The sequence below is a fragment of the Sardina pilchardus genome, chromosome 3, assembly GCF_963854185.1.
Source record: "Sardina pilchardus chromosome 3, fSarPil1.1, whole genome shotgun sequence".
NCBI classification, from domain to species: Eukaryota; Metazoa; Chordata; class Actinopteri; order Clupeiformes; family Clupeidae; genus Sardina; species Sardina pilchardus.
In genome coordinates, this window is record NC_084996.1 from 11,904,280 (window position 1) to 11,925,941 (window position 21,662).

General features: G+C 44.3%; 1 protein-coding gene across 2 annotated transcripts; it reads right to left on the reverse strand.

Annotated features, from left to right (window-relative positions):
* Positions 1 to 827: 827 nt before the first annotated feature.
* Positions 828 to 21,662, reverse strand: xpo6 (exportin 6). Of its 2 annotated transcripts, none has more exons than XM_062531833.1 (25): positions 21,129 to 21,662; positions 20,287 to 20,377; positions 19,479 to 19,591; positions 17,839 to 18,036; positions 15,555 to 15,714; positions 14,860 to 14,937; positions 14,078 to 14,573; positions 13,738 to 13,864; positions 13,534 to 13,643; positions 10,840 to 10,948; positions 10,578 to 10,670; positions 9,119 to 9,188; positions 8,809 to 8,968; positions 8,408 to 8,500; positions 7,891 to 8,038; positions 7,554 to 7,700; positions 7,056 to 7,227; positions 6,618 to 6,773; positions 5,906 to 6,020; positions 5,057 to 5,135; positions 4,798 to 4,890; positions 4,480 to 4,641; positions 1,989 to 2,087; positions 1,623 to 1,853; positions 828 to 1,486 (listed from the first exon to the last, which is right to left on the reverse strand). In XM_062531833.1, exons 1-25 carry the CDS (start codon positions 21,129 to 21,131, stop codon positions 1,385 to 1,387), a joined length of 3,405 nt encoding a protein of 1,134 aa, XP_062387817.1. In that variant the 5' UTR covers positions 21,132 to 21,662; the 3' UTR covers positions 828 to 1,384. The 2 variants fall into 2 exon arrangements, with proteins under 2 accessions (XP_062387817.1, XP_062387816.1); XM_062531832.1 differs by having other exon boundaries at positions 7,867 to 8,038.

Sequence of the window (21,662 nt, forward strand, 5' to 3'; positions counted from 1 at the left end):
ACTCCAAAATGAATAGGAAGGCGTAACTCCATAAAGCCTTTTTCAATAGTCTATATACACAGATATGGGTTTATTGATGTCACTCAGCCTGGTTGAAATCATCAGTATCTCAAGGATCTCTTCAGCCTCAATTTTGAAACTGTGAATGTTTTTGTTATTCATTAGATCACATTCGCTAATATAAAGTTTCATTTCAGCAGCCAAAACAAGCCTGTGCCAATATCTTGTGATGGGAAAGTTCATTTGACATATCGGATCACTGCCAGTCTTGCACAATGTTTGATGAGCTGCCAATAGTCAGTTTTGTGTGATTTTTTTAAGTAAAATACCTTAAAATTCTCGTTATAACAGCTTTTTCAAATTTGAATATTTTCCTCTTAACTTACACTCTAACTAAAGGCAAACTAAATGTCTTTAGTGCGTGGAATTAACAAGGCTTTTGAGGAAATTATCTTGGATCATGGGAAACACTTTTTCCCCAACATTTTCTGACATATTATCGACTGACCAACTTATCTATCAATCAACAAAGTAATCTACAGACTAACTGACTAAGAAAATGGTTAGATAGTTGCAGCTCCAGTGAGAAGATGGGCTTAGGAGTAGAGATACATACATGCCATTTCATGGGCATGATAATGTTTTATGAATGTCATTTGAGGGTTTTCTAGGGTTGATCGAAGGCTGGAGTAGGTTAAGCAAGTGTGAGTAATTACTGACATTATCCAATACAAATGATAACATAGTCCTTCTATCCTTCATAAAATTGTTAAAAATCCTTCATGCATACACACACATGCACAAAGTGAACACACCGTGAATCTTGCAACTTTTACAAAAGAACTTTATTTGGGCCTATTTCTCCTGATGCATCAGGAATGGAATGATATGTAAGCATGTGAGTCCGTCTCCATGGAGATGAAGTGAAGTGATATCTGAAAATTAAAAAAACATGGCTCAGCCCCCTTAACGCCTCATGGAGCCTGCGTCAGTCCACACATCACACAACAGCAGACCAGGAACCGCAACTAGAACCATTAACAGTCCGCGTCTCACAGCAACACACCAGTCCAGCTTGGGGCAGCAAAGTGTCATCGGGCTTTGGCCACATGATCATTGGCAACATGTGAAAAAACACAAGAGACAAATAAAGTCTACAACAAATAGTCCCCTGCAGCAAAAGGGGTGTGGCTCACAGATAAGAACAGTCCAGACACGCCCTCTTTGGACACACCCTCCCCAGACAGCTCCTACTCTTGGTCTGCCACTGCGCTGAGCTCACTAAGAGGGGCTGGGCTGTGGGAGGGGAGGGGCTTAGCCACATTTAAGGCGGAGTCTATGCAAGCTGTTGCTATAGTTTCAGTGGCGTGGGTGGGGCGTGTTGCTATAGCTTCAGCGTGCCTGGTGGCAGGCTTCCATTACACAGTCTGTAATAGCGTAGGTCATTCACCAGCCGGTAGACACTTTGTGTGAATGATGGCAAATCCTGCAAAGACAAACAGTTGATTAATAGAAGAATACAGAGGACTGGCACAGAACTTTCATTTAGTGCCTCCCCCCCCTCCCCCAATGTAACAATTGACATGAGGCCAATCGCCATGTTGCTAGTGACAATCTCTTACCCTCTCAGGAGTGAAGTTGCGGGCGAGAGTAGCACGCTGGTGGTGGTCGAGGCCCTGGCAACCGTTCAGGAACTCGGGCAGGAAGGAGGAGTAGAAGGTGTGGAAGTTGACGGCGGCCATGTTGTAGACGGCCACCGTGATGTCGTCCTGCAGCAGGTCGTGGCTCTTGTGCAGGAGCACCTGCAGCAGCACGTTGATGAAATGGAACAGCATGGAGCTCTGGAACAGCTTCTGGAAAAGTCAACGCACACAAACACACACATGAGAAAATGTGTGTGTGTGTTTGTTTCAGTTTAGGTCCTTTCAAAATAACAGAAGTTTTCTTGTTTGGTTTTCATGGAACAGCATGTGTGCTTCAAAACAGACCTTGTGGTATAGTTTGTGCTTGGTGTTGAGAACCTCCAGATAGCTCAGGTTCTGCTTGAAGATGTGGATATCTGGCTGCAGGAAAGACTGGCCAAAAGCCTACCACAAACAAACAACAAAAGAAAGGCAAATTACACATGGAAGGAAATATCATGAAATACAGAGACACCAAGAAAGGTACTGTTAGCATGGGGATCCGTGAAGAGAACCTTGATCCATACAAGGGCAGAACAAAAAGTATTTGGACAAATTACTTTACCTTTGGAGTAACTTAACCTTTACAAACATACACATGAGTATGTGTAAGGCTGAATGCAAATAACGTGCATTTATCATTGGCGCCTTGATATTCAACTTCTCAAAGCGATCATACATGTGACTGTGAATACATTGAGTCAAACATGGGTCCCAAAACCAGGGTGTGTAAAATATTCCTGTTCAAATCTTCAAGTCTTCACGTTTTTTTTTAGCTTTTACAGCAGGGGTCGGCAAGTAACCGCGGGCCAGTTTTTTTTCATGGTCAATAAACAGCGGGCCGTTGGCCAGAGTAGGCTATATCCTACTAATATTTAAAACGCAGCTCCAGTCTTTAAGTCCACACACATCTACACTTACTGCACAACTTATAGCTTAACCTAGCCTATTATAGTCTATCTTACTCTTATTTTTAAATACTTGGTTGACCAACCTTCTGATACTGACAGTGTTACAAGGTTTGTTATTTGCCTACAAGAATGATTAAGCCAGGGTTAGACTCGCTGCAGACAACGCGTTCGTGTTCGCATCATGGCTGCCTAGCGTATTTTGCGGTCGTTTGGTGCGTCGGTCGTGCACGTCGTCGCAAGCGAACATGACGCGTCCGCGAGATGCAATACTGATAAGAAAGTAGGGGGCGATCACTCCAAAAAAAGGTGACTGCAAGATGCATTATCGACATCGAAGCTGGGGGCAATCGTGAGAGTAAACAATGGCACATGGCCACATCCACATCTGATATTACTATAGTCTCCCCCTAGTGAAGACCTCCAGTTGGGTGCATAATGCTGCAGCGAGTCTGTACACAGGACACAGCAGGTCGCACATGGGCGCATACGCTTACGCTTGGTCCAACAACAAGTATAATCCCAGCCTTAGCCTGCAGAGTGAGGAGCATAGGCCACTACAGGAGTCAGGACTTAACTTAAAAATGTCTTGGTCAAAAAGTCTAAAGAAGGCAGTTTTACTGCGAACTTATAGAAAGAAAAGGTGGCGTTCATCTTTCCCGCTTTGAAAAATGTAGCTGATCTGCAACGACGGTGTCGCTGTTTGAAAATAATATCAGACGGCACTAGCCTACGAGATGGAGCGGCACCTTCAAGGTGGCCTATCCATTCCAGACAGCGGCATAAAATCGCCACATTGAAAGGCTGGCAGTGGGCTATGCACAGAGTAGGCTTGTTTGCTTGTTTTATGCGTCATCTAATGTAGATATGGGATTTTAAAATGATAAATATTAACTTTATCATTTAAAGCAATTTATTTTGCGGATCCCTTGGCTATAGCTCGCAGACCCCACTTTGAGAACCACTGCACTAAATTACCATACACTGAGCTATTCCCCCATAGATTTACATGTTCCTAGTGACCACCTGAAGGAAGAGCTGAGATATTTGCACAGAATGATGGGGATCGTGCAGCTGATCACCAACAGCAGCAAATCCAGTTCAAATAAAAAAAAAAATAAAAAAAAAAGACCGCTGGCGGGCAGATGCCAAAAATTAAATGGCCTGGGGACTCTGGAGTACCATAAATAGATTTCCATCAATGTTGATTAAAAATGAGTTTTTTAAGGATTGAAAGGGACAGCGGCGTATACACTGAATCATATGGGTGAGGTCATCTATATTTATAGGATGAAAAGATATGGAGGCTGACGGGCAACTCGAGTGAAGCCGTCAGGTTGAAACAAAAATATTGGTTTGGGAGAGGAGGCAACTGGACAGAACTGGGGAAGAGGACAAGTGAAGAACAGAGAGAAGGTCTAGCCATTAGGTAAGCAGAAGTTGCCTTCTACAAGGATCCCTTTACGCTTGTGAAGTCATTATTCACAAAGGAGAAAACGGGAAGTTTGAGGGTTTAAAGAAGTGACACAGAGGAGTATCTGCAACGGGTACATACATATGGACGGTTAGAGGCATGTGGTAATTTAACACCCATGAGGTAGACCCGAATGAGGGGGCAGCTCAATGCTACCACATTTATAGTCCAGAAAAAATGTAGGTCTATAAAAAAAAGTACGCCATCTAGTCCATAACAAATATCGTATGCTTGTTGATGGACTTGGATGGATTACACGCCTTTTAAAATAGGGCCCAATATGTGTCACCCAGCTGGAGAGCAACCATTCAGAAAATGATGGCATCACAGAGTGTCTTATTTGAGAATGGTCAAAACACGCATCGAAAAGCTGGATGGAAACCAAGCTGTAGGCACGGCGTCGAGGTCAGCGTACCTGCATGGCGGCGGAGAACTGGGCCTCGTTCTCCATCGGCTCCCCGGCTCCATCACGCTGCACCTTGCTCAGGACGGAGCTTTTGAAGAAGAACCTCCAGTTCTGATGGAGTATCTGGAACAGCAGCTCAAACATCTCTGCCTTCACGTCGGGACAGGAGCGCTACAAAATACACACAAACACACAAAATTGTATAAGAAAGGTAAATGATACAAGATACCAAAAAAAAAAAACCCTCAGACACACACCTGGCTACGATTCAGTAATTCTGATTTTCAGTCAATGCTTGACTGTTTGATGCGAATAGCTTGGTCTCACCTCTGCCACAATAGGATAGACTTGCTCCATGCACAGACTGAGGATGCTGGGCAGCAGTGGTTTGAACGTCTGTCCCGGCTCCTGAACCACCACCTACAGGGAAACGAAATGCATATTGCATACATACACCCTCTTGAACTGATACATCTCATGCACATGAGACAAGCTACTTTATGACTTTGTGGGGGAACTGCATAAAAGGTGACACAGCAACATGATATTAAATGCTGAAAATCAGGCATGTGTGGTCATGTTGTACCTGTAAAATCTTGAGAAACTTCTGGACCACTTTTGACCCAGCGCTGCCCTCCTGTAGGATGCTGATGGCCAGCTGCTCCCTGCGTCACATGACACAATAAACCACATCAAGGCACAGTTCCCGTGGCGTGTCAGGATAACCACCACCAACGACCAATCACATGACTTCCCTTACCGGTACATGTGACCCCAGTCAGTTAGTCAGTCACGTTCCAACCAATTTAATATGAAACTGACTCAGTAACAGTCTGTAACAGTATCATCTAAGTGCAAAGTTCTTTAAACCCCCCAAACTCAAAGACAACCATTATTTTATAGCGTAGTCAGAGACTGACTCTGTTTTGAACACCCACTTATTAACTACACAGTGCAATATATAGTGAATAACTATATAGTGGTTACTCGATATATATATAGCGCACGTTGTAATGAGTGACTGGATGTCTGGGCACAGGGTCTCAGTACTGGACATCTCAATTCATGCCATACACCAAGTGGTCAATTAGTTCTGAACACTAATTTAATTAAAAAGTCAATAGAATTGTACATGTGAGTCAGTGTGTGTGTTAGACTGGGTAAACTCTAGATTTCGCCCTGCAGCTCAGGCTGGAAACTTGTACATTTATCTCTCCTATTCCCATTACAAATTTGCGGAGACCAATCACAAACTGGCTTATCCACCTGGTGCACCAGGATCGTTGGTCTGATAGGTTGAAGGACTTTCCAAGCATACAGTCATTTGAACTATGCCAACTGATCACGCCTCTCCCCAGACTAATCTTCGATCTCAAGAGATTGAGCTTGGTCTGGTGACAGCCAGTGTGTGTGTGTGTGTGTGTGTGTGTCTAACCTTGTGAACATGCTGAGGAAGGTATGTATGATCTGCTCCGTGAAGGCCACCCCCATCTGCACACGCAGAGCCTGGAAGAGCGTGAGGAAGAAATTCAGCATCTCATCTGTGATCTCTGAGGGGGACAAAGGGAGAAAGAAAGAAAAGTCAGAACAAATTAGCATTAGTTTTTTTTAATCCCAAAACTAGAACTAAGAGCATTGGGTAAATCATTCCATTAACAAGGACTGTGCTGATTACACATCTCGAGTCTTTCACAACTGATTTTTACGATTGACTATGTCAGCCTAGGCAAATGAGTTTAATCATGACTGCAGTATGAAGCCAATGAAGAGTGACTAGCCAATGAAGAGTGACTAGCACAGGAGTTACATGTGACCCCTGCCCCCCTAACACCTCCCTCCACACACTCCCAAGAGAAGAGGCAAAATGCTCCTCCACCAGGTGGATAATGAAACAAATTCATTAACTGCACTCTAAAAACAAATGTGTTGGAAACAACACAAACTGTGTTGTCCCTATCTGGACATAGAGATTTGTTAAAAACAACTCAACTCAAGTGTTATTTTCAACTAATACGGTGTACACTTAAAAAAAAAAAACAAGCAATGTGTTTGAAACAAACACAAAGTGCGTTATCCCTATCTGGACATTAAGATGTGCTAAGAAAAGATGCGTTGTTACATTTGTTTTATGAGTGTGAGCTTCTGACCTGGTTGCTGGATGTAGAGGGGAAACAGCGCCAGGGACACCTGCACGGACTCCTGCAGACTCTGGTAACAGATCTGTCGTGACTTTGTGGACTCCCCAGAAATACTTTGGACCAGGTCACGTAATACTGACAGGGTCTGCTGCATGACTGCTTTGTCTGCAAGAGGGTAAACAAAGAATCAAAGCTTGTAACACACAGAATTTCAGGGGGGGCAGTTGCGAATGACAGGGGCAGAGAGAGCGGATAGAATGATTATTCATGTGGCAACTTCCAATAAGGCCATTGCACTTTCTGCCTCTCCATGACCTGTACTGCTTACTTTTCTTTCGGTCAGTTTGTGTAAACCAGCCTAGACACAACCCTTTATATTATATTGATGTACAATTAATGTGCAATGGAGGGCAGCAGTGTGGTTGTAGGAGAGCATTCTGGACTTACTGTTGTGGTGGTAGGCGGGCGGTCGAGGCAGCAGGCGGTACTGCTGTGTGAGTGTGCTGACCAGGCGGCCGTGGCTGGACGAGCGGCTGGGCCACTGCTGCTCCGACTCAGGCAGGCACGGCCAGGGCAGCAGCAGCATGTTGGACAGCGCTCTGCACACCAGCACGTGGGCCTGGGGAACAAACACAAAGACGCTTGTTGTTGTTGTTGTTGTTGTTTTTCACAGATGTTTTCCTGACCTAAGGAAGTCATTACTTCCAAAACAACTCTTACAAGAAACATTTACAGTAATGTCCCGCATATAAGCCGCATTGTGTATAAGCCGCAGGACAGTGTTTTATGCAAGTTAAAAGAAACAAAACCATAATAACTGCTCCCCTGTATTAACCTCATACCTGAAGAAATTTTGCAAAATCAATGAATAAGCCACGGCTAATAGTCGGAAAATTACGGTAAACACCCTTCCTCAGCTGCTTATAGCTTCTAACTAAGGCCCACCTCTTGGGGCAGCTGGTGGTTGTGGTTCTCCGTGATCAGGTTGAAGATGTTCTGCACCGCTGGCAGAGACACCAAGAACACTGGCCGCACCGTGGTTGCCATGGACACAAGGAGGTGGCACGCCGATAGCAACAGCTTCTCTGGCACCTAAAAGTATGAGGAAATGGAGAGACAACATCAGACTGGAAATATCCTTGAAAAATGAAATGAATAAAATAAAGAAGTTCATTTGCGCCACAGCGCCATCTATTGGCCAAGCTGGGTAAACCGAAGATTGCGTGGAAGTAAAGATGGGGAGGCTGCAGCCACAAACCTGTTGAGTTTTACAAGGCAATACCTTGGCACTAATGAGGGGAGTGGTGGCAGCCATGCTGGAGGTGATCAAGTTGGCAAATTGCGTTTGGTCCTGCTGTCGCTGCACCTCACTGCAGAACTGAGCCAGCCAATGGGAATAGGCCTGCAGAGCCGCCAAGGACTGGGCGTGGCTATAAGAAAGTAAACAGATGCATCACATGCCACACTTGTTTTGCAGCGTTTTGCAGTCAAGAGTGCATACCCAACTACAGTAAGTAACACACTCACACGCGGCGCGACGCATCAAGAAAAAAAAAAAATAGAACTATGCGGCTGTTCTAATTCTTAAAAGATTAGAATTAGAACAGCCGCACAGGGTTAGAAAACATCCTGCGCGTCAAGCCCACACCGCTAAACACCGTGCCCGGTGGGCGCCAGCCTTCACGCTCACACTCACACTCAGTGAGGGTCACAGGTGTGTGTGTGGGCAGTGAGCAGACAAAGGTACAGTATATGTGAGTACATGGAGATTTGTATAGATGCAAAAGCTCATTACTTACACATCGATGAGGTCTGGCTTCAACACAGAGGGAACAGCCGTCTCCACATCATACAAACTGATCTGGGAACCGTAGCACGTGACCTCCACCAGCCTAGAAGGACAAATATCAACACTCTCAAATCCCCATGGGACAAAAACACAATTATTGCTTTGATTTTTAGTCTCATTTTGTTGAACAAGTCTGGCTGCATACTGAATTGGTAGTCATTAAATCAACACGGCACATGTAACGTGACACAGGATACGTGATTATTTAGGTGAAAATATGCTAACAAACTTTGATGAAAACATGATGAATGGCTGTATGGCTGGATTCTTTTCATACCATTCATAACTGAGATCAGTGATAATAACATGCTGTGGTATGGTGTTGGTGTTGGTGCAGATCAGATCACACACCTCTGCACAATGGCCAGGGCATCAGAGAAGCGGGCAGTGAAAACATCTCCTGTGAAGAACTCGGCGAGTCTCCCGACGGCCTGCAGCAGAGAGCTCAGGTCCCGCAGGGCGCAGTGCAGCTTCCTGCAGTCTGCCTCCGCCGTGATGTTCAACCGTCGACCTGAAAGCCAGGTGAGGCCACACACACACACACACACACACACACACACACACAGACGTTTATATACAAATAATGCTCTTGATGACCAACACAAAAACACAATTAAGAAAATGAATGGTGAAATGAGAGTTGTAAAGGGCGGTAGCTCACTTGATCCATTGGTCACAACGAACTGCTGCAGACCAAGGTAGATATCTAAATCTTCTTGAAGCACTGGGAACTGTCCATTGACACAAAGAAATTGCAGACACCAAAATGAACACCAAAATATCTATTCACATGCAGAACAGAGGGTCATCACAGAAGTGCACTCTAAATGTGGACTCTAACCGGCTAGTCTTAGTGGGGCAATTGCTCTGTCGCTAGTTTGGAGTTTAACATGGTTTTAAACTCCCAACTCAAACTCCAGTTTAAAACCGTGTTAAACTCCAAACTAGCGACAGAGCAATTGCCCAAGTATGTTCATACTATGTGTTGTGATTATACCTGTATGACTTTATACACAGACGTTTAAGGAACACAACGACGGGAAGACTGGCAGTCTTAACCCCCTACAAGCACGCCGTATGGCAATAGTGGCAACGGAAAATACCATTAGAGCAATACCATCATTACTCTCTGAAGATAAGTAAAATATGGCTCCTTTGAACAATACAGACAGAAATGCCAAATGAGAAGTACACGGGCCATCACACCCCATATTCAGTAACCAGCAACAATAAAACAAGCGTCCCTGACAGGACAGAATAACATTCTCTCAAACTCATCTGGGCATGCAACTTCTCTGACCATCATAGACTCGCGAAGGAAACCTAATTGAGATGGACAATTGGACATGATCAGAAAGTAGTGGCCCCCATAAGCGCTTCAAAGTAGGGAAACAGGTAGGAGCTGAATGGAATCACAGCACTTGGCTCTGGGCTTCTTTATAATGTATGATTTAGCATATTGGTGAGAATACTGTTCTTAATTGAAACCAACATCTTCCCGTTGTTAAGCTGTGATATAATAATGTGCCGATGATACTTTTTCCCAGGTCCAACTGCTCCCAGAGCTGCTTGTTTCCCCATAGACAGTAAAACAATTATTTTCTGCTATTCAGAGTAGCTGACACGAAAATGGTCATTCGACTACTCACTTGCTCCCTCTACCTAACAAAATCCAATTTTTGTTATGGATGTTACCCTTGATTACATCATCTGGCTGCACACAGATACACTAATGGCTCTGTTAGATTTTACCCTCACTAAAACAGAGGCAATGTTGACCAGGTTTACAGGTTGTGAAAAGCAGCTGGCTTCACTAGCAAAAGTTTTTGGACGAAAGAGCAATTTGGGCTAATGACGTCAGACTTAACAACCCGATTTGACTAAATGCAAACATTTCTTGCAATACTCAGATCTACCCATATATTCACATTAGCGCCTAAATGTTTTCATGCACATGAGGGAAGTGTATTTTCAAAATACGGTAATAATAATACATTTTATTTATAAAGCGCCCTTCAAGATACCCAAGGTCGATTAATATAGAACACCAACAAATTGACAATAGCATACACCTACTGTACACAAAATACACTGGAAATGGGACGAGGATGGGGACTCACCAGAGTGGAGAAAGTCTGAGAGGGAAGTAGCTCCATCACCTTGGCGACCACCTCCAAACTCTGACGCAAGTACCGCTGCCACTCCGTCTGTTTCTATGGCGACCGACATTCAGTGCAAAAAAACAGAGAACAGGTTTAAAAGCCACAGATCACGGCACACAAAAGAGGATCAAGGTGAGTGCTGTCGTGATGAAAAGCGTGTTTGTGTCTCTTGATCAAATGAATTCTACACCTGTTCCTGATGGTGATGCCTGCTACTTACATCATCGTCCAGAGTCTCGTCATCCAGCTCCTCCAGTTGGGTTTGGTTTGATCGGAACTGGATTCTGTTCAAAACTTCCCTGAGCAGCAGCACCAGAGCATCTTTATACCTAAACAGCATCAATGTCAGACAACAACAAAAGAAATCACTACACGCACAACCAGAGGGATCATTTTGACAATATGACAAAACAACACAACCACTTAAAATTGACTTCAATCATTGCACATTCAGAAGGGATACGGGGGAAGAAACTGAAAGAGAAATAAACGTGTGACAAAAAAAAAAAAAAAAAAAACGCTGGCTCTAGACTATCAAGTAGCTTCTACAGACTTCCTGTTTTCACACAGAGAAATCTATGTGCTTCTGTTTCATCTAAAAAGTCAATAGGTTTATGTAGATGTCTATAACGGAGATGTTTTAGGTGGTGCACATTAAACACAATCCAAGTTTCCATTTTAGAGAGTATCAAATGGTATGCCATGCTTTGGCTCGGCTGGTGCTTAGTGTGTGCCCTGAGTCTGGAATTTCTCAAACGAGAACTTGTAGGCCTATCAGTATTATCTGAGTGGCTTCAAAGAAGACAAAAAGGAAGTGCTGTCATTTGCAAGCCAGAGAGAGCAATAGCTGCAATCATACCTAGCAAAGATGCAAGTGGATTTCTCTCAGCAGAAGCTTGGTATATCAGCACTTGGAAATCTTGGAAAGACACATACTGTACATCTTTTTTGAAGGAACCCTTATTTTATGTCTACTACCCACTGGGTTTGGGAAGTTAAAGCAAAAAATATATAACAACTTCATCTTTAAATAAAAAAGCTCCGAATCATTTTAACGGCACTCACACTCTTAATAGGGAGTACTTTATGCCATTTTGTGTGCAACAGTGTGTGCAATACTGTGCAATTGTAGTGTACCGGGCAGGAAAAGCTTAGCCTGGCCATGCCAACCTCGAACCTCCTCTCAGTGAGCTACTTGTCTAGCATAGGACCATACACTAACGTATCACTCGGCCGCAAACGGTGACAGGCCAATCAGCGATGAGAGGGGGTGACTCGTAGTTCCAAAATTGAAAGTGGCTGTGGTAAACAGTAATAGGAACGCTTGCAACCATAAAACAATGCAGTCGGAAAATTGTGCACATTTATATACAGCAAGGGTTAGGGCTTGCATACAATCGTTTCCTGGCTGCTGATGTGGTTTATTGTCAGTTTGTAAAGTTTAGGCAAAGTAGGAAATAACGTTAGGAATCCCGATCAATGTGATTGATTAGGCTGGACCAATAACTTCGAAGTTAACGCAAAGTCTATGCCTCTAAGGATGTTAGCGCTGGACATATTTCTCAATCATCAATCACCAAGTTCACCAGGCTAGGAAAAGCAACCCATACCCTTCAGCAACTAGGTTAGGTCAGTTGAATGTTTTTTTTTTATGGAGCCCAGCACAATGAAAAATTACCCTAAAGGGATATAGCCCTTTTTGAAGATTTTCAAAACTATTACTACAATGGAATCATTCCACCAATGAGGAATCACAGAAGAATAGAGTCTTGACTGTGACTTCTCTGAACTGCTGATGGAATAACACCGCAGATGCATCAGGGCATCAAGACAGACAGGTACAGTATTCGGTAGGTCAGGGTGAAGGATCTGAATTTGATTCTGTCTGCTTAAAAGAAGCCAATGAAGAATAACTAACTAAGGAGTTACACATTCTTTGGCTGAGACCAGATGTTCCATTGCATTCTGAATCATCTGCAATGGTCTCACATGTAGGAAGGTCAACTTGTAATTTGCAAAAGGCTTATGCATTGCAATAGTCCAGTTGGGAAAGAACCATGGCCTATACAAGACACTGTGTGCTACACTGTGTTAGATAAGATCTGATCCTCCAAATATCGTATAGGATAAACCACAATGACTTTGTGACTGAGGCTACATGCTCAGGAAACAATTGACAGCAAAGTTGCAAAAATGTACCAGATATCTAGCCTGGCAGGCCAAACTACACAGAAATGTATAGTCTGGGGTTGGACCATTCACAGAGTTGAAGCCTGTGGGTGGGATGAACAGTTGTCTTTCAAACTGCCTTTGCACATAATAGGCCAGCATTTGTGACCAATCGTAGCCGGTCGGCAAAACGGCAAATACATCCTTCTTTAAAACGAATGACTTGAGTGCTTCTTTCTGCTCAAACTTCAAAGAAAAGCCCAAGTCTAACTCTTCCAAAGCCGATTCAAACGAGCGTGCTTTGTTAGCCTCATCCATCTTTTGTTTTTCTCTATAGTTGTGCGATACGGTCTCAAACCCAACTCGTTGAACGAGGACGCATGGTCCAGCCCCCTGGCGTCTTATCGGAAGCCGAAGGTGAGCTAAGGCGGGCTCAAGGACTCCGTACACAGATAGAGCGTTCTGATTGGCTAGGCTGAACTCGAGCCTAGCGCAGGCTTGGCCTCAACGGTGCGACCCTAGACCATCCCGCTAGGCAAAAATATTTTTGGCCGCTAGGGTGCGTCTAGATTTATAGGCTACCAGATATCAGCTATCATGACAAATTCAAATCAAAACATACACATTACATTTATTCATGGCAGACTCCAAAGCGACTTACAGCAATGGAATAAGATTTAAGATATTTACATTTAAGCACACATTCACACACACACACACACACACACACACACACACACAGTACCTGTTTAAAACACTGTCACTGTCCGCCAGACGGCTCCTGATTTTGGTGGTCATGTAATCCAGGAAGATACTCCAGATGTCCAGACACGCCAGGTAACCTTCATGGGTTGGCTGAAAAACAACGGGCAGTAAAACAAAAGCCACGTGTAACAGCAGTGTAATATGATGTGGGGCCTGTAGTGTGAACACGGCATAGGTTTGCTACCTGATTAAAAGTGTACTTGAAAAGAAGGCCTAAAAACTCCACCAGGGGAAACTGAGCATTGGATTCAATCCGTCTCAGATGAACGCTAACAAACAACCGCAGAAAGTCTGTGAACTTCTCCAAATAGCTGCAAAAAGAAAGCAAGAATGAGTGTGTGAAAAGGGGCAGTTGCTTCCTGTTTTGTTTGTGTGTTTATGTGTGTATGTGTGTATGTATGTACTGTATGTATGTATGTATGTATGTATGTATGTATGTATGTGTGTGTGTGTGTGTGTGTGTGTGTGTGTGCATGTGTGTGTGCCGAGCCAGCAACGGAGAGGTCAAACCCCCGGAGCCGTACCTCTCGTCCAGTTCTTGAAGCCGGCTCTTGACCGTGTGCGTGTTGGTGTTGGTGGTGTTGCTGTGCGAGTTGGTCTGCGTGAGTTTTTGAAGCAGGAAAAAGGTCTGCTGCGACATCCGCAGCAGGAACTCCTCAAAGTCCAGAGGAACGCAGTTCTTGCACATGAGCTCGTTGATGCAGCTCATGGCCAGCACGCCGAGGCGCGCCCGCTCCGACTGGCCCACCGGCTGCACGGCCCGCGGCAGCCCGGTGCCACCGTTGGCCGGGAGTGCCGTGTTGCCGCCGCCGCCGCCGCCGGTGGTGGTGCTGTCCCCGTTGGAGGTGGGCGCCGGCTTGGCCTTGACGGGCAGCTGGCAGCCGAAGCGGGCGAAGTGGAAGATGGAGGCGAGGAGTGCGGGCGTGATGGAGGACGAGAGGGGGATCCAGCTGAAGAGGTGCGCCAGACATTCCAGAGCCAGGGCGCAAAGGGCGCCGCTCTCCGAACCCAAAACCACAGCTGTACACCAAGAGAGAGAGACTTCAGTACCACATACTGCCAGGCCATCACATGACCACGTCCTGTTCTGACTGGGGGCTTGTAAAAAGGTTATACACTGATGAAGATCTTCAAGTCGTTTTTTAAACCCAATATTAACAAGAGACAACATGTAAAACCACAGTTATGTCCCCTAGGATGGTATTTACATACGGCAATTTGTGCAAATGTGTGCAAATGATCAGTTCAACATTAGGTCAAAACACACGTCCGCACGTGTCTCTGATAGTAGCAGGCCACCACTCACCAGTTTCTCCAGATGTGGGGGAGGGAGGTGGGGTTGTGCCTGAGCCACTGTGCTTCTGCCAGACCGACTCCAGGATACCTGCGGAGAAATTCCCTCTTCATTATTCATCACACTGCCACAAATGGGTCTCATCAGGTCCCTTTCCACAGGTGTATAAAATCAAGCACCCAGATTATGAATGTAGACTGCATGGTTCCTGATTAATACACCTGTGGAAAGGGACCTGATGACATCCATGAATATGTTTCAACCATTCACTAAACCAGCTGATTCTAACTAGCAGAACCCTTTAGCTAGATAGACGAGCTAATCTGAACCAGAGCCATAGATAGAGAGAGTTGCGACACTCTTTGATGTTGCCGCCACGATCAAAAGTTCCAAAAAAACCTGTGCTGAATGGCTGAATCGCAGGAGGGTGGGATGTACTTCTGATGCTGGAAGGTGTAATCAATTAACTCATTGACTAGTGACCAAGAGATTGGCTGTAAACAGTTCCAAAAGCCCCATAACGAGGAAATAGTCTGGAAAAGGCGCTGCCATTTTTTCCTATGGAGGTCTATGGGAGTGTCCCCACTCTGTTTTATCTACCGCTCTGATCTGAACCAATAGGGGCCTGCATGGTAACGCTTTTACACCCAGTGAAAGAGTGAGATAGAGAGAAAGAGAAAGCGAAAGAGAAAGAAAGGCTGCCTCACCAGTCAACAGGTTGAGCATGGTGGGGATCTGCTCTAGCAGGAGTTTGCGGAGTTCTTCCTTCCGGACAACGCTCAGGTCCTCCCGAGGGCACACCAGCTCTTCAGACGTCATCTTCAGCAACACAAGGCCCAAGGGAGCCATGGCCGGGGTTTGGACCAGCTAATACACGTGCACACACACACACACACACACACACACACACACACACACACACACACACACACACACACACACACACACACACACACACACACACACACACACACACACACACACACACACACACACACACACACACACACACACACACACACACACACACACACACACACACACACACACACACACACACACACACACACACACACACACACACACACACACACACACACACACACACACACACACAGAATGAATACTTTTCACCAACTGAGAGTATGGACACATACTGCAATAAAAACAACAACAACAAAATACAGGAAAGGTCATGCTTTATGTAAAAAAACATTATCTGACAATTTTAGATCCGCTGTTGCCCTGTTCACACCTGACATCATATCATGTCTGAATGTGAATAAATGTTAGATATATATATAGATAAGGTATATTCACGGTAAGCCAATACAGTGTGATACTGCATTACCACAAGCTAAAACACTGTACACAAGTAATTCCCCTAGTATGTAGTTAAAACCTGGTCAACAGACACCCTAATCAATTCTTATGAGTTCACCCAACACGCCGCAAGAAACCGAACAAGAAACTAAAACCAAGCCCTGGTGATTCAAGTGTTTTTGAGCACAGCCTGCATGTCAGAGTTAGGATGAGAACCAAACAATGAGTGGGTTAACATGGACACTTTTAATCCGATTAGAATCAGAATAACGGCTCAATCGGAAAGACACATATAAACACCTTGATTGGAATAAAACTGATGATCCAATGCAATTTCCTGTTCTTATTTCGATTGAACAGGCTAATGTATACGGTCAATCCATCGGGTTGCCTCCTGTAGCTTCACAAGGAAAAGCAAAGCAGCAACGGCTAGTCCAATCAAAGACTCTTGAACGCTTCTAAGCACCTGATTGTAATACAACATGCAAATCAGTTCATCTTCGATGTAAACAGATGACACGTAATTCTCATTCAGAATGGTTTAATTGGAATGATAAAAAAAAAAAACTGTCCATGTAAAGCGTGGCTACTGAGAATGGATATGTCTTTAGGAGGACAACTAGACACCTATGCACCTAACAACCAACCAAGCAGTTCTGCACATCAGTATAGGGGGGTAAAATGAAGAGCTCACCAATATTGGCAGAGTAATAGGGTAGGGTTTCTTGACGGTACTTCCGACTGAACTGCCTCGAGCTTGTAACTGGTTTTAAAGGTCAACACTGAAACATGAACACTGAAATCCCCTGCCTCTCCTGGCCATAGGCACTCATTCTGCACATGCAAGCCAAATCTTTGCCGTTGTCAGCTGTCACAGTGTTTTTCTTTGCGAATTAGAAAATAATGCAAAGAATTGGCTAGCTACCCATCATGACATTGAAGATAAACTGATTTGATTTGCCACCGTGACCGTTAATCTAGGTGGGAAATATTTGCCATTTCCAGGGCAGTGCACTTGGATCATGCTCCAGTAGTTAAAGGGACTTGATAAATCAGCGGCCAAGCTTTCATGCATTGCAGCTAACTTCTGCTGCAACACCAGGAAGACACAAGGAGGAAGCCAAGTGGGAGAGACACAGAGGCTAAAACATTTTATGAGAAGACCTAAGAAAAACATTTGAACGTTTATATGTGCTTCAATGCTAACGCTCTGCATCTAATGAGCTGATGCTGACTTGACCATACTAGGTGAAAAAAAAATACTTTGCTGTCTTTGCTAAACTAAAATGGTGACATCCACAAATATATCAACAAAACCAGAGTGTAATTGACCAACAACCACTTTTGTAATACATGACTTTCAGTTGTTGTGTTCTGTTCCGAGCACTAACATTCAGGCAATCGTGAACTTAACAACAAAGCCAAATGGATTGCACAACTTCAGCAGAACACAGTGCTATGTAAAATGCAGAACAATATGTTCCGATTAACTTACATCCTGTCTAGCTGATAATGATTATCAACTAATTTAAACAATGTATATATATATATATATATATGCACATAATACATATTGTGTGCAGTCCTTTATAAACACCACCACATAAATATCATTCCACAAAGGAAGCTCACACTGACTTGACATAGGCCTGGGTTTATCAAACATACCTGTAAAGTGTTGCTGAAGAAGTCATGGTAGAACATGGGCCAGTCTTGTCGGCCAATGTCCACAATGACTTTGCACAATTTATTTCTGATGAAGAACGGCAGAACAGCATGCTGGGAGAGAAGCAACTTGGGAAGGCAACTCCGAAGCTCAATCTTCTCCTCACTTGCCACTCCAACCCACATCTTGTTCACCAGGTTCTGCAGAAGAGATCAATTGATATTGCACTTAAAACATGACCAGACAAAAAGGTCACACCACCTGTGCATGTACCATTCTACAAAAGTGTGTAAGTGTGAAAAGGGTGCGTTACAGACAGGGCTTCAGTTCAAAATGGGCAAAAGAATACACCTAACATTTTCAGCAAAGTGAGACAATGTGTGTAGAAAATACATGCAAAGGCATGTAAATTTATTGATTATTACAGCTGGGAAAAATCCATCAAACCCTATTGAGCCCCTACCCTCGCCCTATGTATTTTGCCTTTGAAGCAGGAATAGTTGGTATAGGCCTATAGGGTCTTCTTTAAAAAGGAGAACTTCAATCTCAGTTCCACTGTTTAAATAAATGTGTCTATTCTCAGCTGCTAGACACAGTGACATCCTTCAATCTGACACACGCTAGTTGAACTAGTACACACAACTAGTAAGGTAGTAAGGTAGTCAACTAGTAGGGTAGTAAGGTAGTCAACTAGTAAGGTAGTCATGTGTGTTATATGTGTCCCTTGTACTGGATGTGAATTGCTCTTATGTCAAAATGTCTAAGTGTGAAGTTGCTGTTGTCTACGTTGTGTTGTTATGTCTTAGTATGAGGCTGCCTTAATCTGATGTTGCTGTTTTTACTGTGTAGCTATTTGTAATGGTAACAGTAGGGTGTGTAATGTCTGTATGTCTATATGTTTATTGTTTGTTTGTTTATATGTTTTATTGCTTGTTTATTGTTTTACTGTCTCCTGCCCAGGGACCACAGATGTAAATTAGCTGTATAGCTAACTAAACTAAACTAACTGCATAGTTACTGCAGCACAAAATCCTGACCAATGTCAGCTTAAAATGTGAAGTACAGTGTATGTGTATATTGACTGTCATGTAGCATGATCATGTAGCAGATCATGTATGCAAGTGTAATGGCAGCTAGCTGGTCCGTAGCTGTGCAGTATGTACATTGTGTAAAACCTCCCTCCCAACACCTTAAGAGTAATGCTAGTGAGAGAACTAGCGGCCTGGGCTTTTAGTTCGACTGCCAACACGCTAGCATGCTCGACTGCTGATCCAAGGTGCTGCTGATTACAGGTTGGAGTCCAGGCCAGTGCAGGGCTGAGCTGCACAGTCCAACACAACACAGGTAATTGGCGCTGGGATCGAGAGTGGGGTTTAGGGGAGTGAGTGTAGCGGTAGCCAGCTGGCCCTTAGCTGTGCGGTGTGTACGTTGTGTTAAGAGTTGTGCTAGTGAGAGAGCTAGCAGCCTTGGCCTTTAGCTTGGTTGCTAGCACACTCAACTGCCAATCTAAGGTGCTGCTGTTTGCAGGTTGGAGTCTGGGCCAGTGCAGGGGTGAGCAACACGGTTCAACACAGCACAGGTTACGTGAGACAGTACACTAACCTCATGAATCTATACGGGCTATGTGGGAGAATATACTGACCTCAAACACTGTAAGGCTGTACATCATGACGTACTCATTCCTACTGTTGGACAGGAAGTACAGGCAGTGCCTCCATGAGCCTGCCTGTGATGCAAAGGTATTAAGCAACTCCTCTGCAAAAGAACATAACAATGGAGAATGAGTAGGTAAGTGGGTAAGTAGGTTCGCAGAATAACTGAAGATTGCAGTGTGATCAAAGATACTGTACTGTGTTTATTAGTGTGTGTGTGTGTGTGTGTGTGTGTGTGTCTCTATCTGTATTAAGATCGGCCATTCAGACATTGGATAGGATTACCAATGTATTAGTCAGATATACAGACAGACAAGGGGTACAAAGTGGAGGGAGGGGTGGCATTGGGACTACTATCTGTGTTTGCTCGTGAGGGGAGTGATTACATTTCCTTAATCTCTTTAGTAACATTGGGAGGATCCACACAAAACACATCTTGAGCAGATTAACCAACTCGCATGCAGTTTTGAGAACTAAAACTGTCATTAAGATGCCACATAATTTATTGTAATGTCATCAAATTCTTTTTCATAACATGTTCTTTTTTACTTTGAAGTGTAACTATGAGTGAAGAAGGTTGTGTTCCTGATTCCTGCCCATCATGGCAATGGTGTAAGTTCCCAACTATTAGCCGCAGCTTATACATTAATTTTGCAAAAATGTCTTCAGCTATGAGGACAGTTACTATGGTATTAATGTTTATTTTAACTTGTATAAAACACTGTCCTGCAGCTTATACACAATGCGGCTAATACACAAGAAATTACTGTATCTCAAAGAGTAAAGGTATGACTTTACCTATCTCTCTCTTCCGTTCATTTGTAGTACAGCTGTGGAAAAACTCTGTCATTAAGCTCTCAAGAGCACGCAGCGAGGCCTCCTCAGTTGCCTGTGAGCAGGACAGAGAGGATAAAGAAGAGGAAAGAGGGGGAAAAACAGTTATGGAGAAGAATACATCAAATGATTTGAAGGGTGCCCTATAGCAACCCCCAAAATGTAAGTGAATGCAATATCTTGGTTTCCATCTACACAAACGTAGAGGGAGTTGAAAAGGTTGAGAAGTTAAAATGAGGAACACATGGGTAGTACGCAGTTCATGCTTGCTAGATCATGCGCGCTCACACTGATGTACATTTGAATCGCCCTGGCCTGACTGCGCGAGAGACTGAAATTCTTGAAATGAGTCACAACACGTCGTGAGTTGCTCAACAGCGCGCATTCTTCAGGGTTCATGACGTGACAACATGGAATCACCATCGATTACATTTCCTGCACCTATGAGCTAGAGTGACACATGAACCGTTTCAAATCGAGAAGCGTTTTAAGAGTGTCCTGATTTCTACTGAAGTCCCGCTCCATTGTGTGACAGAACACACCTGTCAATAATCATGGCGATATTCTGTCGGAGCCTACAGACCAGAACCCAGATGAAAATCTTAATTAAACAACTGCATTGCATCAGCAATTAAACATAGACTGATTAATCTTGTTATGGGCCATACACAAACAGGGGCGCGGCGGGCCACAAAATGGCCAGCACACAAGACAATCAGTAACATTTTCATATCAGATACAGCACCCATTACGTTAGCAGACATGCCTTTGTCAGTTTAACGGAGTTGTCACTTTCGGGTACTCACCATGACCGGGTTCAGTGAAGTTCAGCGCCCGGTCGCTGCTGCGTGTCCACGGCTACTGAATAGACAGAGAGCAGGGCCACTGTCTCATGCTGTGCCCGAGGCGTAGGGCCCTTTCAGCGTCCACAAACACCAAAATTCCGCATCACGGTCGAGACGTACTGTATCAACAGCTCACAGATACACAAAAAAGCAACCCACTCGACACCGTGTTGCGCTAAGACGGTCGCTTGTTGATACCGTTGCAACACGGGGCTGACTAGGGGTGACAACAAGACCCTCTGCAGCAGCACAGCCCGGATGCAGCAGTACACAGGCTAACTCAGAAACACCATACACCCGCAGCTACTCTCCTGCAAATAGATAGCGGTACTTGGAAAAATCAGTCGGTGTTTCTGGGTACCCAGTCGAGTGCTGTTGGTTGATGCCTCCGCAGCGAGCAATTCGTTGGGTTCGATTAGCTTTCACAGGCCTCGCCACAGCAGCTTCCTCTCTCAGCTAACAACCCCTCCTCGCCGGAAGTGAAATCTTAATCTT

Bases quoted from the DNA above. Each gene is read 5' to 3' on its own strand.
- xpo6 (XM_062531832.1), bottom strand. The intron at 13,865-14,077 runs GTACGGCTCCGG...TTCTTTTTGCAG, and splicing joins CTTCAAGAACTGGACGAGAG to CTATTTGGAGAAGTTCACAG. The intron at 2,088-4,479 runs GTACGCTGACCT...TGTTTGTGGTAG, and splicing joins AGTTCTCCGCCGCCATGCAG to GCTTTTGGCCAGTCTTTCCT.